This window comes from Paroedura picta, chromosome 1 (genome assembly GCF_049243985.1).
Source record: "Paroedura picta isolate Pp20150507F chromosome 1, Ppicta_v3.0, whole genome shotgun sequence".
NCBI lineage: Eukaryota > Metazoa > Chordata > Lepidosauria > Squamata > Gekkonidae > Paroedura > Paroedura picta.
The window spans coordinates 70,711,758-70,724,505 of NC_135369.1; the positions used below are offsets into that span (position 1 = coordinate 70,711,758).

A 12,748-nucleotide genomic window follows, 5' to 3' on the forward strand; every position below is an offset into this window, starting at 1 on the left:
CACGCTTGTTACCAGCAGCCTTGAGAGCAAGAGAAGCTAATTAGCAGGCTTTTTAGTCTTCACTTACAGATTCTGAAGTTTTCCTTGGCAGCCGTCCAGATGAGGCTTCCAAAGATAACAAATTTATTTCCCAAAAAGCTGTTTTGTTAATTTGTTGGGTTATAATCTCTTCTGTTGTCGGAGCGGGGAAAAAGGCGACCTCTTCCTTCTACCGCATGCGCAGAACCCCATAAGTAACTGTTTAGCTCTTCAAGGTTCAGCAGCTACACTGCCTAGTCTCAGCAGCATTTCACCCCTTCAAGGTTAGCTAGAAATGAGGATAGGAAAACTGGGATATTAAGTGTAGTTTCTTTCCAGAGAGCTGTGCACATAGCAGTCTTTTACATCACTTTCTACTCAGCTGCTGGAAGCTTACCAGCATAAGGCTTTTAATGAGCTTGACTCCTGTCATAATAGAAGCCTTTAGATTTTTTTTGTTAAAATCCACTAGCCATGCTCAAAAATATTTCTTCATTTTTTTTAATACGGTGGCTAGCAGGCACCTTAACAACCAGCCAGAAATCAATGTCAATCACCATTAACCCCTAAACTACAGTACCAGGATGGTTGACTAAAGAAAGGAAATTGATTGGCTGTAGTCTGAAACTTGCCCAGTACAAGGTGTCTGGCTGACTTTGTCCTAAATAAGGCTAACATTAGTGAACTAAGAAAACGGCATTTGGTTGTAGAGTCTTGCACTCAGGAGCATCCCTCGCCAATGCGCTGGCATGATCGCCCCACTTTCCGGTCCAGTTTCACCATTTTCATAATGGCTTCTTCACGCCCCCGTCCCATGTGATCAAACGTGCAATCGTGTTGTTCAGGCAGGCGATGCAACATACAGAACACATAACCTGGAAAGACAGAAAGGGGTGTGGAGAAGACAAAGAAACCCACAATATTAGAAACTGTCTGGAAAGAGAACAAGTGCTGCATTAGCATTCAGCTGGGATTACTGAACTGTCCACTGAATCTCTAAAAATACTTTTGGAATTTCCCCCTTCCAATAAATACATATGAAACTGCCTAATGCAGAGGGAAACCACTTAGTCCAGGCTTTCTCATCCAGCGTTTTGTGAAACCCTGGTATCCCACTGATTGTATGGTAGTTAATTTGTATATATTTTATTAAAAAAAATTATTGGGTGATATGACCATATGTTGACCTGCCCACCCTTCAATGATGGGCCTGGAGGGGGTGGGAAGGGGAGGGGCCGGTTCCATACAAATCCTTGCTGCATATGGTAGCAACAGGAGTTCAGAGAGGTAAACACTCTCATTTTAACTGGGGGGGGGGGAGCAACAGAGTGGCATAGGCCTACTCTGGTTCTGTTTCTGGCATTGGGGTGTGTGTGAAGGTGATGGAGCAGCACAGGCCTGCTGCAGTCCTGTTTCTGGTGTTGAGGGGATGGAAGTGATGGTGTGGCATAGGTCTGTGCTCCCACTGCAGCCTCCCTTTGGTGAAGAAGAGCAAACTGGTAGCCGGCCCAGAGTGCAGGTATGCTTCTGTTCACAAATTATCTAAACATGTATGTGCTGTCACTTCCTATGCTTTGGGAGTGGCCTAGTGATGTCACATCCTGTGGGAGTATTTAGGTGATGTCACTTCTGAGAGCGTGGCAGGAAAGTGTGGCATGCTGACATCACTCCCGGTGGTTCTCAAAGCCTGAAGAATGTTTCAGGGGTTTCTCAATGGCAAAAAGGTTGAGAAAGGCTGACTTAGTCAATCTAACTTGGTACTGTCTACTCAGAATGACACTCTTAGGTAGAGAAAGGTCTTTATCTTTTCCTTTGTTTCCTTTCATCCAATAAAAGTTCTGTGACACATGAATGTTGAACAAGTGAATAGTTGCTGTTAATCACTTGCTGTCAGAAACCAAGACTAAGAGAAGAAATGTCCTCCAGAATCATCCATATCTAAGAATTTAAACTGGGATACAGACTGCCAAATCCATCCTAAAAACTTATACAACTAAAGAAAGTATTAGTATTTTTTATACATAACATTTAGTAGTATTCTTTTATATATTCCAGAGTGCAAGGGTGAGGGGAGAGAAAAATAAGTACATGTCATCAGGGTTCAGAGGAATCTGTCTAGGAAAGCTCACTGTCATAGTATAGTCTATCTTCTATTTATATAATTTAAAAGGGAAAAAAAGTTATATGGGACAAGTAGGGAAGAGATAAGAGACAGTATGTTACAAGTTCATCTTACATGTAGAGATACAATGTTTCTGCTAGACCATGCTGGCTATTTATGCATACATTAGCTTGTAAGAATTATAATCAAGTCTCAAGAAATCTATAATCAAGTCTCAAGTCTCAAGAAATCTTAACCCTGCCTGTCAGGATTGTAGAATCTCTGTCATAAATTAGCCTGAGTTCCTCCATGTCAGTTATATTACTAGATGGGGCCCGGCGCCTGCTAGTCCCGGCCTTGTAGTTTGTAAGCAATAAAATAGAATAGTGATGTTATGTTAACCTTATCTTGTTATGGGCGGAAAGGGTTGTTTGTCACCTCTTTCAAGGATGGGAGTTTGGAATCCTGTTTTGCTTTCACATATGTCTTTTCTCACTCACCTCCCCCCCTTGGGAACTGTCAAGTTTTGGGCGGGAGAAATGTATTGATAAGCTGAGGCAAATCTGGCTTCTAGTCAGATTTGACTTTTCAGTCCATTGCGTGTAGTGCTAATCAATAAAACTATTTTTCTTTTAAATAAGTTTTGTTGTGAGTTTCCTGTGCGCTTGACATCAAGTCAAATCTCACAACTCCTTTCACCTGCAAAATGCAGGGCGAGGGACATACTTTTTCTGAACCGGGAGAGGGCCTGGATTGGGACCTCTCCCAGGCCGAAGGTGCTGGTGCGGGGCCGCCCAGCTCGGCCATGATGCGGGCTGTCTCGGGGGCAACCCCGGGGCCCGAGGAATTTTTGGAACGTCACATCACCCAGCGCAGGCGATTGTCAAAATACGACCGCCCTACTGGGGATGAACGGTGGCCGGAGCACCTGGGACTGCCTAGCTACGCGCTGGAGCCTGTGGGTGAGACACAGGACTTGCAGTACAAGCTGGACAGGGTGACTAACTGGCTGCAGGACCTCTCGGGTCGGCTGGATCCGGAGGAGAGACGCCGAACACAACGCCTGCTTAAGGACGTGCTCGGTGGGGCTGCACACGATACCAGTGCGCGGAGAGAGAGCGGTGGGTTTGCACTGCAGGAACACGGCATGGCGGCCGCGCAAGCAACGACGGAGGCGGCTGAGGCGCTGGCCAGAGCCCGGGCTCAGCTAGAAATCAAAGCAGAGGCGGAAGCACGCGCAAGAGCGCAGAGGGAGAGAGAAGACGAAGGTGAGGAACGAGAGGACGAAGGCGGCGCCGGCGGCGACGGTGCTGGTGGAGACGGCGCGGACGGAGGCGAGGACGCAGCAGCGGCGGCAGCGGCACGGGCAGCGGCGGACGTCGCGGGAGCCGAGGCGGCGGCAGCAGCGGCGGCGCGTGAGGCAGCGCGAGCGGCCGCGCGGGCGGCAGCAGCGGCGCAGGCAGCGGAACGAGCGAGAGCGGCGGCTGGGAGAGGGCGAGGCATTGGCCGGGGTGCAAGACCCCCGGCCCCGGCCCCAGCACCGGCGGACTGGGGCCCAGGGCGCCTACCTGCCCACCTCCGTGGAGTAGAAATGCGGAACACCTATAAGTTCAAGGCAAAGTTTTCTGGGGACCCCTCCGACTTCCCCACGTTCCTGGTGCACCTCCAAGCCTACATGATGGACATGGGGTTCACTTTCCAAGACGACGCCGAACGAGTGCGTTTCGTGGGGCAAGCCCTGGAGGGCAAAGCCGCCAAATGGTTCGTGGATTTGTACCGTTACCACCCCCAAGCTACCCGCGACTACAACCATTTCATGAGGGCCCTGCGCCAGATGTACGTGGAACCGTTTGAACGGGAGACCGCGGAGAAGAAACTCCGTGCTCACCGGCAAGGAAAATTGTCAGTGGTTGAGTACGCCAGGGAATTTAAGGAGTTGGCTTCCTCTGTGCCGGACTGGACGGAGCCCCAACGTGTTCTGGCGTTTGTGGGGGGCCTCAATCCCACTCTGGCTGACAAGTGCCTCCTCCTGGAAGACCCACTCACTGTCGAAGGGTGGGTCCAGCTGGCCGGAGAAATGGAAAACCGCTTGGAGCGGGCCTCAATGGTGCAAGCACTGGCTGGGAAAACCATGGCGAAGACTTCCACCCCGGTGAAGACCAAGCCCCGAACCAAATTGGAACCGGCGGAGCGTACTCGGCGCATGGAGAAAGGGCTGTGCTTGGGATGTGGCCAAGCCGGGCACTTCCTCGCACACTGCCCAACGAAAGCGGCATCAACCCCGAAAGCTGCGAGCGGCGCCCCATCGAAAGCCCCGCCTGCCAAGAAAACCACCACGAAGAAAAGCGCCAAATCCCTCCTGGTACCAGTGGCTGCCGTACCGGCGGTGGACGACTCGGAGGAGGGAAGCGGGCTGGAGGACGAGGATCAAGCTGAGGAGCAGTCGGGAAACGAGGACGGTCTGCTGTAAAGGCGCCCCGCCAGCAGGCCGCCAACAGGGGCAAACGCGTGGTGAGTGATTCCCCCTTGCTACTCCTACCGGCCAACCTTTCTAACCCCAGGTCGGGAAAGACGGTGGGAATCCGCTGTATCGTGGACTCGGGGTGCACCCAATCCCTAGTGAGCCCGGCACTGGCCGAGACTTTGGGGGTGGGGAAGGTGGCACTGAAGGAACCCTTGCCAATCACCCAGTTAGATGGGAAATGCGCTCCCGGAGGGGAAGCTACGGCAAAAACTCGCCCCATGGACTTGGACATAGAAAAACATTGGGAGCAAATCCAACCTTTGGTGGCCCCTCACTCTGCCTTCCCTTGCGTGTTGGGGTTGGATTGGCTGAGGGAACACGATCCCCTTGTGAAGTGGAAGGAAGGGACTGTGGAATTTACCTCCGCCGCCTGCGAGCAGCACACGCGGCAGCAGGGTCCTACGGGATCCGGGGTGGTGGCTGCTTTGGGAGTAGGGGTGGACGCGCTCCCTCCTGAATATCGGGACTTTGGTGATGTGTTCGCGGAGGTGGAGTGCAACCAGCTCCCCCCCCACCGCAAAACTGACTGTGCCATCGAATTAAAGAAAGGAGAGCCTCTCCCCAAAGCCAAACTTTATTCCATGAGCCCGCGGGAGATGGCAGAGCTTAGAGAATTTCTGGATAAAAACCTAGCAAGGGGTTTTATTAGACCAGCCACATCTTCCTTGGCAGCCCCGGTCCTTTTCGTAAAAAAGAAGGACGGTTCGCTGCGGTTGTGTACCGACTACCGCGGGTTGAACGCGGTCTCCACCTGCAACGCCTACCCGCTTCCCCTGATAAAAGACTTATTGGGCCACTTGGGGAAGGCGCGCGTGTTCACGAAACTGGACTTAAGGGAAGCCTATTACCGAGTTCGAATCAAGAAGGGGCATGAATATTTAACGGCTTTTAATACGCCCCTGGGGCAGTTTGAATACACCGTAATGCCGTTCGGCCTCGCCGGCGCTCCGGGCGTGTTCATGAATATGATTAATGAAATTATGCATGATTCATTGTACCAAGGGGTGCTGGTTTACATTGATGATATTCTTGAGAGTCATGCTAAGCTGGTCCGCGAAGTGCTCCGCCGCTTGCGGAAGCACCACTTGTTTGCTAAACTGTCAAAATGTGAGTTCCACCGCGATGCAGTGGAGTTTTTGGGGTTCCGGGTCTCCCAGGCGGGGATCGAGATGGACCCTGGCAAAGTGCGTGATTTGCTGGTGTGGGAACCTCCCCGCACTAGGAGGCAATTACAAAGTTTCCTAGGATTCGCCAATTTTTACAGGACCTTCATTCCCAACTTTGCCAAGGTTGCGCTGCCCCTCACTGACTTGTTAAAAACCAAAGGGGGGAAGACAGCTAGCCGACCTGGGGCGCCTCTCCCTTGGACTCCCTCCTGTCAGGAGGCATTTGACAAGCTAAAACTGTTATTTACGTCTGAACCTGTGTTGGCCCATGCCGACCCCTCTAAGCAATTTACAGTACAAGTAGATTCTTCGGACGTAGCAATGGGGGCCGTGATCCTCCAAGAGGGGGGGGACGGGACATTGCACCCCCTGGCCTATTTATCAAAAAAATTTTCAGCTGCGGAAAGAAATTGGGCAATTTGGGAAAAAGAGGCGGCTGCAGTGAAATTGGCCCTTTCCACTTGGCGGCATTGGCTGGAGGGGTCAGCGATCCCGTTTGTCGTCTGGACAGATCATAAAAACCTTCAGGCACTCAAGCAGCCCCGCTCGCTTTCGGCCAAGCAAATGAGATGGGCGGAGTTTTTTGCTCGTTTCAACTTCTCCCTAAAGCATCTTCCTGGCAAACTGAATTTTTTGGCGGATGCACTATCGCGCCTGCCTCAGTACAATAGCAAACGGGACCCATTGGTAGATACCGTCTTTACCCCCGCCCAACTGGGGATGGCCGCTGTGACGCGCAGCCACACAAAGACTGATACGCCCATCCCAGGGGGCTGGGTCCAAAAGGAGTTGTCAACTGACCCAGAGTTTTGCTCCCTCCGCCCTGATCTGTCTGAGAAGGGGGGGCTCTTTTTCAAAGGCGAACGACTCTTTGTGCCTGCCGTGGCCCGGGGAAAAGTTTTGAAACTTTGCCACGATGCAAAAACCGCTGGACATTTTGGTTTTGTGAAAACTCTGCACCTGGTCAGGAGACAGTATTGGTGGCCATCCTTACGTAAAGATGTGGAGAAATATGTGCAGGGGTGCCCCATTTGTATTGCCTCGAAACCAATTGGGGGGAAGAAGAAGGGACTTTTGCAACCACAGCCCACCCCCTCACGTCCATGGACTGATGTGACTATGGACTTTATTACAGACCTTCCCCCCAGCCAAGGGAACACTGTCATATGGGTTGTAGTGGATGCTTTTTCCAAACAGGCTCATTTCATCCCCTGTACGGGCGTGCCCTCAGCACCAAAACTGGCCTCTCTATTTATTAAACACGTGGTACGTCTGCACGGGATCCCGACACGTGTTTTGACGGATCGGGGCCCCCAGTTCGTTTCCAAGTTCTGGAGGGAGCTTCTTAAACTATTAGGTGTGGAGCAAGCCCTCACCTCAGGCTATCACCCGGAGTCAAATGGCCAGACCGAAAGAGTAAACCAAATCCTGGAACAGTATTTACGCTGTTTCATCAATCACCAGCAGGATGACTGGGTTTCCTTGCTGCCACTTGCTGAGTTCGCCTATAACAATGGAGTCCACTCCTCAACTGGGGTATCGCCTTTCAAGGTGGTGTACGGAACTGATTTAATGTCAGCCCCCACCTGGGGACTTAGCTCCGCGGAGGTTCCTGACATAAACAAATGGGCAGCATCCATCAGTATGGGCTGGCCAGAGATCGTTGCTAGCCTCAAAGAAGCCAAACATGCCTATAAAGCTCAAGCTGACAAAAAGAGGGTACCTGCTCCTGATTGGAAAGTGGGTGACCTAGCCTACCTGTCTACTAGTATACTGTTCTGAGTTGTCAATGAGATTGGGGGTACTGCTAGGGATAGAACTATACTTTGATTACCATAGAAGCAGAAATGCAGTGCAGTATATGATTCATTTCTGTTAAATGCTTCTCTAATGAATATTTTTAAGCTTCTAATGCTCTGAAGTCTAGAATCTCCCTAATTAAGCAATCAGTACCCTAATTCTTGCCTTCTTAGTTCATTTATGTTACTATTTATATTTTGGTTAGAATGAGTATATAAGAACATAACTTGTTTCATGTTTACATTAAAAACAAAAAAAATATGATAGCATCTCTGAAATTAAGAAAGTTTCAGGGGGGGGCTTTCTAAAAACATTTGCTGAACTAATTGTATAAGTATAATGATTAATATGAATTCATCTTGTTGGCAAGTATGAATCATAAGTGAGATACTAGTAAGTCACTGATTCATTTACTGTTAAAAGTATAAAGAAGATCACCACAAGGATAGGCTTAGGATAGAAATGGATTGGTTTCCCAAATCTTACACAAACAAACAATATTAAACACTTATTCCTGTGAATGTGCAATAATGCCTCTATTGGCAGCCTTTGAAGGAGAAATATTTCTAGATTTTATGGACTAGAAGCAGAGCCAAAAATTTCATCTAAGATCAGGAAACCAGAAATTAAATTTCATCTTCATTCTTATGCTGGTGGTTATCAGTTTTATTTCAGAGGCCTAAATTCAGAGAGGTAAACAGCTATAATCTGCAGCCCATGTTATGTCCCTGATTTAATTAATGAAACATTTGCTTTTTTACAGGCACATCACTTGGGAACTAATCCTAACAATGGTACAACTTTTTCCATATTGAATTCTGTTCTAGGTGATGTGACTTTCACCTCTCATGTGAAATTTTACACTTTCTTACTAATTTAAAATTCTAATTGACAAAGGTGAATGTTTAGCCTAAAAATCCCTAAAAACCTTCAAAAACGAAGGTATTGCAATTGTTAAAAACCATTATGCTGTATTATGCTGCAGGATTTGTCAGCTTTCCGCAGGGCCTGCAAGACGGAGCTCTATGGTTGAGGCTGGGGTCAGCGAACTTGGGACATCACCCCCCCCACAGGAGTTAGGAAGTGTACATTGCACTCTTCCATTATCTCTGATATTGGTATGGGGAAGGATGGGGTATTTTTTCTCTTTGCCGCTATGTTGGTATTAATGTTTTAAGGGGGGTTTTAATGGGGTTGACATTACTGTTACCCGCCTCGAGCCTTCCGGGAGAGGCGGGAAATAAATTGAACAACAACAACAACAACAACAATCCACAGAAATGTGTTTCAATGTGGCACACAGAAAATCAAGTATCTCAGTTAAAGGCAAATCTAGCTTACCATAAACATACTCAGATGCATGAATTATAAGACTGTTTACAGATATGTAAAATATATTAGTTAAACAGCAGCAAATGGTTAAACAGCAACCATTCACACTTTAGCATAAATCTATTTTTCCAGAATTTCTAACAGCCAAAATGCATTTTTCATACAATTTAAAATTGGAAAAATATTTCACTATTCCCTCCCTATGTCCATAGTAAGAATTACATGCCTTCATATAGAATTGTTACCTCCAAGTTCAGGAACACCTAGTGATTTGAGGGTGGAGAGAGGAGAGACCTTGATAGGGTATAATGTCATGTGGTACATCACCCAAAGCCACAATTTCCTCCGTGGGAATTGGAATGTTTAAAATAAATAAATAATAACTAAGCAATTTATGTATTCCGACGATCGGTTGTAATTCCAAAAAATCTCCAGCCTACCTACGCTGCCTTTCATAGGACTCCCTCCCCCTACATTCCCATGTTGGTGCATGAGGTGTTAATCTGATATGCCTCCTAACTGGAATGGAACCAGTCAGGAGCACTGATTCTTATAGCCATTGCTGGGGTCAAGGCATTCTGCTCCATCTGTGTCCTGGGAGTGACACTCAATTCCACCCCCACAATGCATAGATGAAAAAGAGTGATCTTATTCTAACTGGTGGTCAACTGAATTGGAGTGTAGGCCATGGCACAACAGTAAATCTTGGACTGCTGCTGGTTTCTTGTGGCAGGGTAGCACACCCTGCCACTTCCTGTATACTAATGGAAAGAAATCCCCCAATGCACACAGCCTGCCCCAGATTTGTAAATGCACACATACAACTTCAGGGCAGAAAGGGTCCGCTGAGCCTCACTACGGCAGCAGCAGTGGGTTCCCCCACCCACAGCATGAAGGTGGGAATAGCGTCACAACTAAGGTTACCAGATTTTAACATTGGTAACGCGAGACACCATTGACCAGGGGGGTTCTTGATTAAAGATTTGGTCTATATGGAGCAACAAAAATTTCATAGAACGCATAGAACACAAAAATAGTATTGTAATAGATATATATTTAATTTCAACGTAAGTACAATTTGCCAGGTACCCCCAGATGTCCCTCCAAAAATGGGACAATCTGGTCACCTTAGTCACAACGTTATCCCACCATAATAGGGGTGAAAAAACATCCTGTTCAGTTTTATGGCACCATGAAGCACCATGGGGCTGAACAAGTTATTTTATGTCCCTGCTGGGATACTGTAGGTGGGGCCCAGCAATATATGCATGGTCCCGGCCTGGCATCTGCATTAAAAAAGGGAACACAGAAAAAAATCAGTTCCCTTAATGCAGGGCACTAGAGGCCCTAAATGGGCCAGGGCCGGGAGAGGGCCAGGTTTGTGGTAATGTCATGCATAAGTGGGGATTTGCCCCACTGTTGTGCAGGTGCCAGCCCAGCCTTTTTCTCCCATGCATAATCGGTCATATAGATACAAATTCCTCTGTGGATATTTTGGATCCACGGCAGTCTTCAATCGCTTTATTCCTCACAAAACACTAGTTATTCTCTCATGGCTCCTTAGTGTGCCTGAGCAAAGAACTATTAGCATAAATGTTCAATCTACACCACGATCAAAGAAAAATGGAACTCAAATAGAATACTATTTCATAGAGCTAGTCACAAAAATTTAGTTGAGCATTTATTCTTTCCTTTTTTACAGAATAAAACTTTTTTCTGGTAGCCATGACAGTTAATTCTTGTACCTCTCCAAAGCAATTCAAGCAAATTCTGACCATGTTAACATAAGCACTGAAAAATAGTATGATTCAAATCCTGAACCACGTAGTATGTAGCATACAAATGCCTTACCCACTTGGGAGTTTTAACTAAATGGCTGAATAGCAAGGGGCCGTAGGTATTGCTGTTTCTGCACAGGAAACTTAAAGATTCACATTCTCCTTTGCTAAGGCTAAAAAGCTCATGTGAAAACATGTCTGTTATCTGGATACAGTTACAGACAATGGTATTCTTAAAAAAAAAAGATCTTTGTATCTCACAAGCAAAAATCCCTGGGTGGCAGTGTGCTTGCTGACCCAATGCCTAAGGCAGAATTGTAACACATAAATGCATTAAGGGGTCTTAACATTTTATTTCAGCATGCCTGTGGCACAATATATCAGCTACAGGTGGTGAATATATTTAGCTGTTAAGTCACAGAGAAATAATTAAATTGGGCCTGGAAATGGATCACCTGGTGCCTACCTTGACAAGACAGCAAACTAAAGGAAGGAAGAAAGAAGTTGCAGATGCTTTCTGTTCAAGATGATGAACAAGAGAGTTCACTTTACAATATCAACAACAAATCTTACTAAGTAAGTTTTCAGGACTCAGATCTCTCTCTGGATCTGACCAAGTCAGCTTTAACCCATGAAGACTTATACTCTCAAATATTTTGTTGCTCTTTAAGAAAGTATCGGCATCAAATTTCTCTCTCTCCCAGGGTCTGATTTTTGACTTTTTCTAGTTTAAAATATCCAGCAAAAATGTTTTTAGTATCCATTTTCAAAACTGTTTCTCTCTCTTGGAGAATTCTTCCTGATGGGTCACAGGAAGTCAGAGTTCAAGCCATCTCACCTCAAGGCTCACCAGCACAACAATAAGCAAACAACAACAACAACAAGCAACTTCAGAGAGGTCAGAGGTTTATTTCAGCAGGCATACAGGAATCGGCTGTGTTGCAAACTGGTTGTCTCAGATGAATGAATTTCAACAACAACAAAAGTCTGAGATCTGTTTTATGATCCAAATATTTGTATTTATATATCTATAACTTCCCTAAACGATATCAAGAAAGGGATTTTTTCAAACCACTACAGAAAATAATATTTACAGACGTTGCTCTGATAAGAGGTTGAACTATCCTCAAAGATTAATTGAAGCAAGCTTCATTTAGCCGGGATTCAATCTTTCCAATTAAAAATCAAAACAATTACTGGGTTTAATGTTTAATTTCAATATTAAAATGCAGTAAAGGCCAATTCAGATCCAAAACACAGTTTTCATTACACTGAAGTCCATTTTAACAGAATTTTAGGCACTGTTACAGTTTCCTTTCAGACAAATCAGCTGCAATGACCGCTTTATCCCATTTACAAAGAACACCATGTTGATAAAGCTGTGTTCCATCTTAAGGAACCTTTGTGCTGCCCAATGCTAATTTATCTGCAAAGCCAACACTTCAAATCCAATTTGTCAATCCACAACTGGAAATAAAGGACTTGGACTACAGTATCATTTCAAATACCATCCTTGAAAAGCTTGGGTTGATTCCAGCATGCAGCTTTCCATGAATACTCTGCCCGTGGAATGCTTCTGGTGGAGAAATTACTTATGGAAAACTTTGCTTTCTAGCTGAAAATCAATGCGAATGTTTCATGAAAAACCTGGGAATGACCATAAAAATGTAACTCCCTAGATTTTGCACAAAATATTCATTGTGGAATTTTAAGGCAATATTCTCTCACCCCATTGCCCATGAGAATAATTACAAATACATTTTCTATTCAAACTTTTAATGAACCTCATGGCGAATGATCCAATATAAAATTTAGTCAAAAGTCATAACATTCCCTTTTGCATTCCAAGAGGAGCACTGTTAACTTGTTTGTGCTAGCTACGCATATTAAAAACCAAACTGCCTTAGATCAAATCAGCAATTCAGTTCTTCTTTGTGATATTCATGCAGCAGAGCTTGGACAACAGGTATTCAAGAATTTTTGACTATATTTAGCCAGAAGGCTTACATTAAAAGTATGCAAGCATTAA

At 46.1% G+C, this 12,748-nt stretch overlaps 1 protein-coding gene across 2 annotated transcripts in view; it reads right to left on the reverse strand.

Annotated features, from left to right (window-relative positions):
• Nucleotides 1-505: 505 nt before the first annotated feature.
• The window catches only part of ZFAND3 (zinc finger AN1-type containing 3), a 215,353-nt gene continuing 203,110 nt past the window's right edge, over nt 506-12,748 (reverse strand). For both annotated transcript variants that reach the window (XM_077342130.1, XM_077342124.1), the window contains one exon: nt 506-893. In XM_077342130.1, the coding sequence (XP_077198245.1) occupies nt 739-893 (155 nt within the window). In that variant the 3' untranslated portion in view covers nt 506-738. The remainder of the gene's footprint in view (nt 894-12,748) is intronic.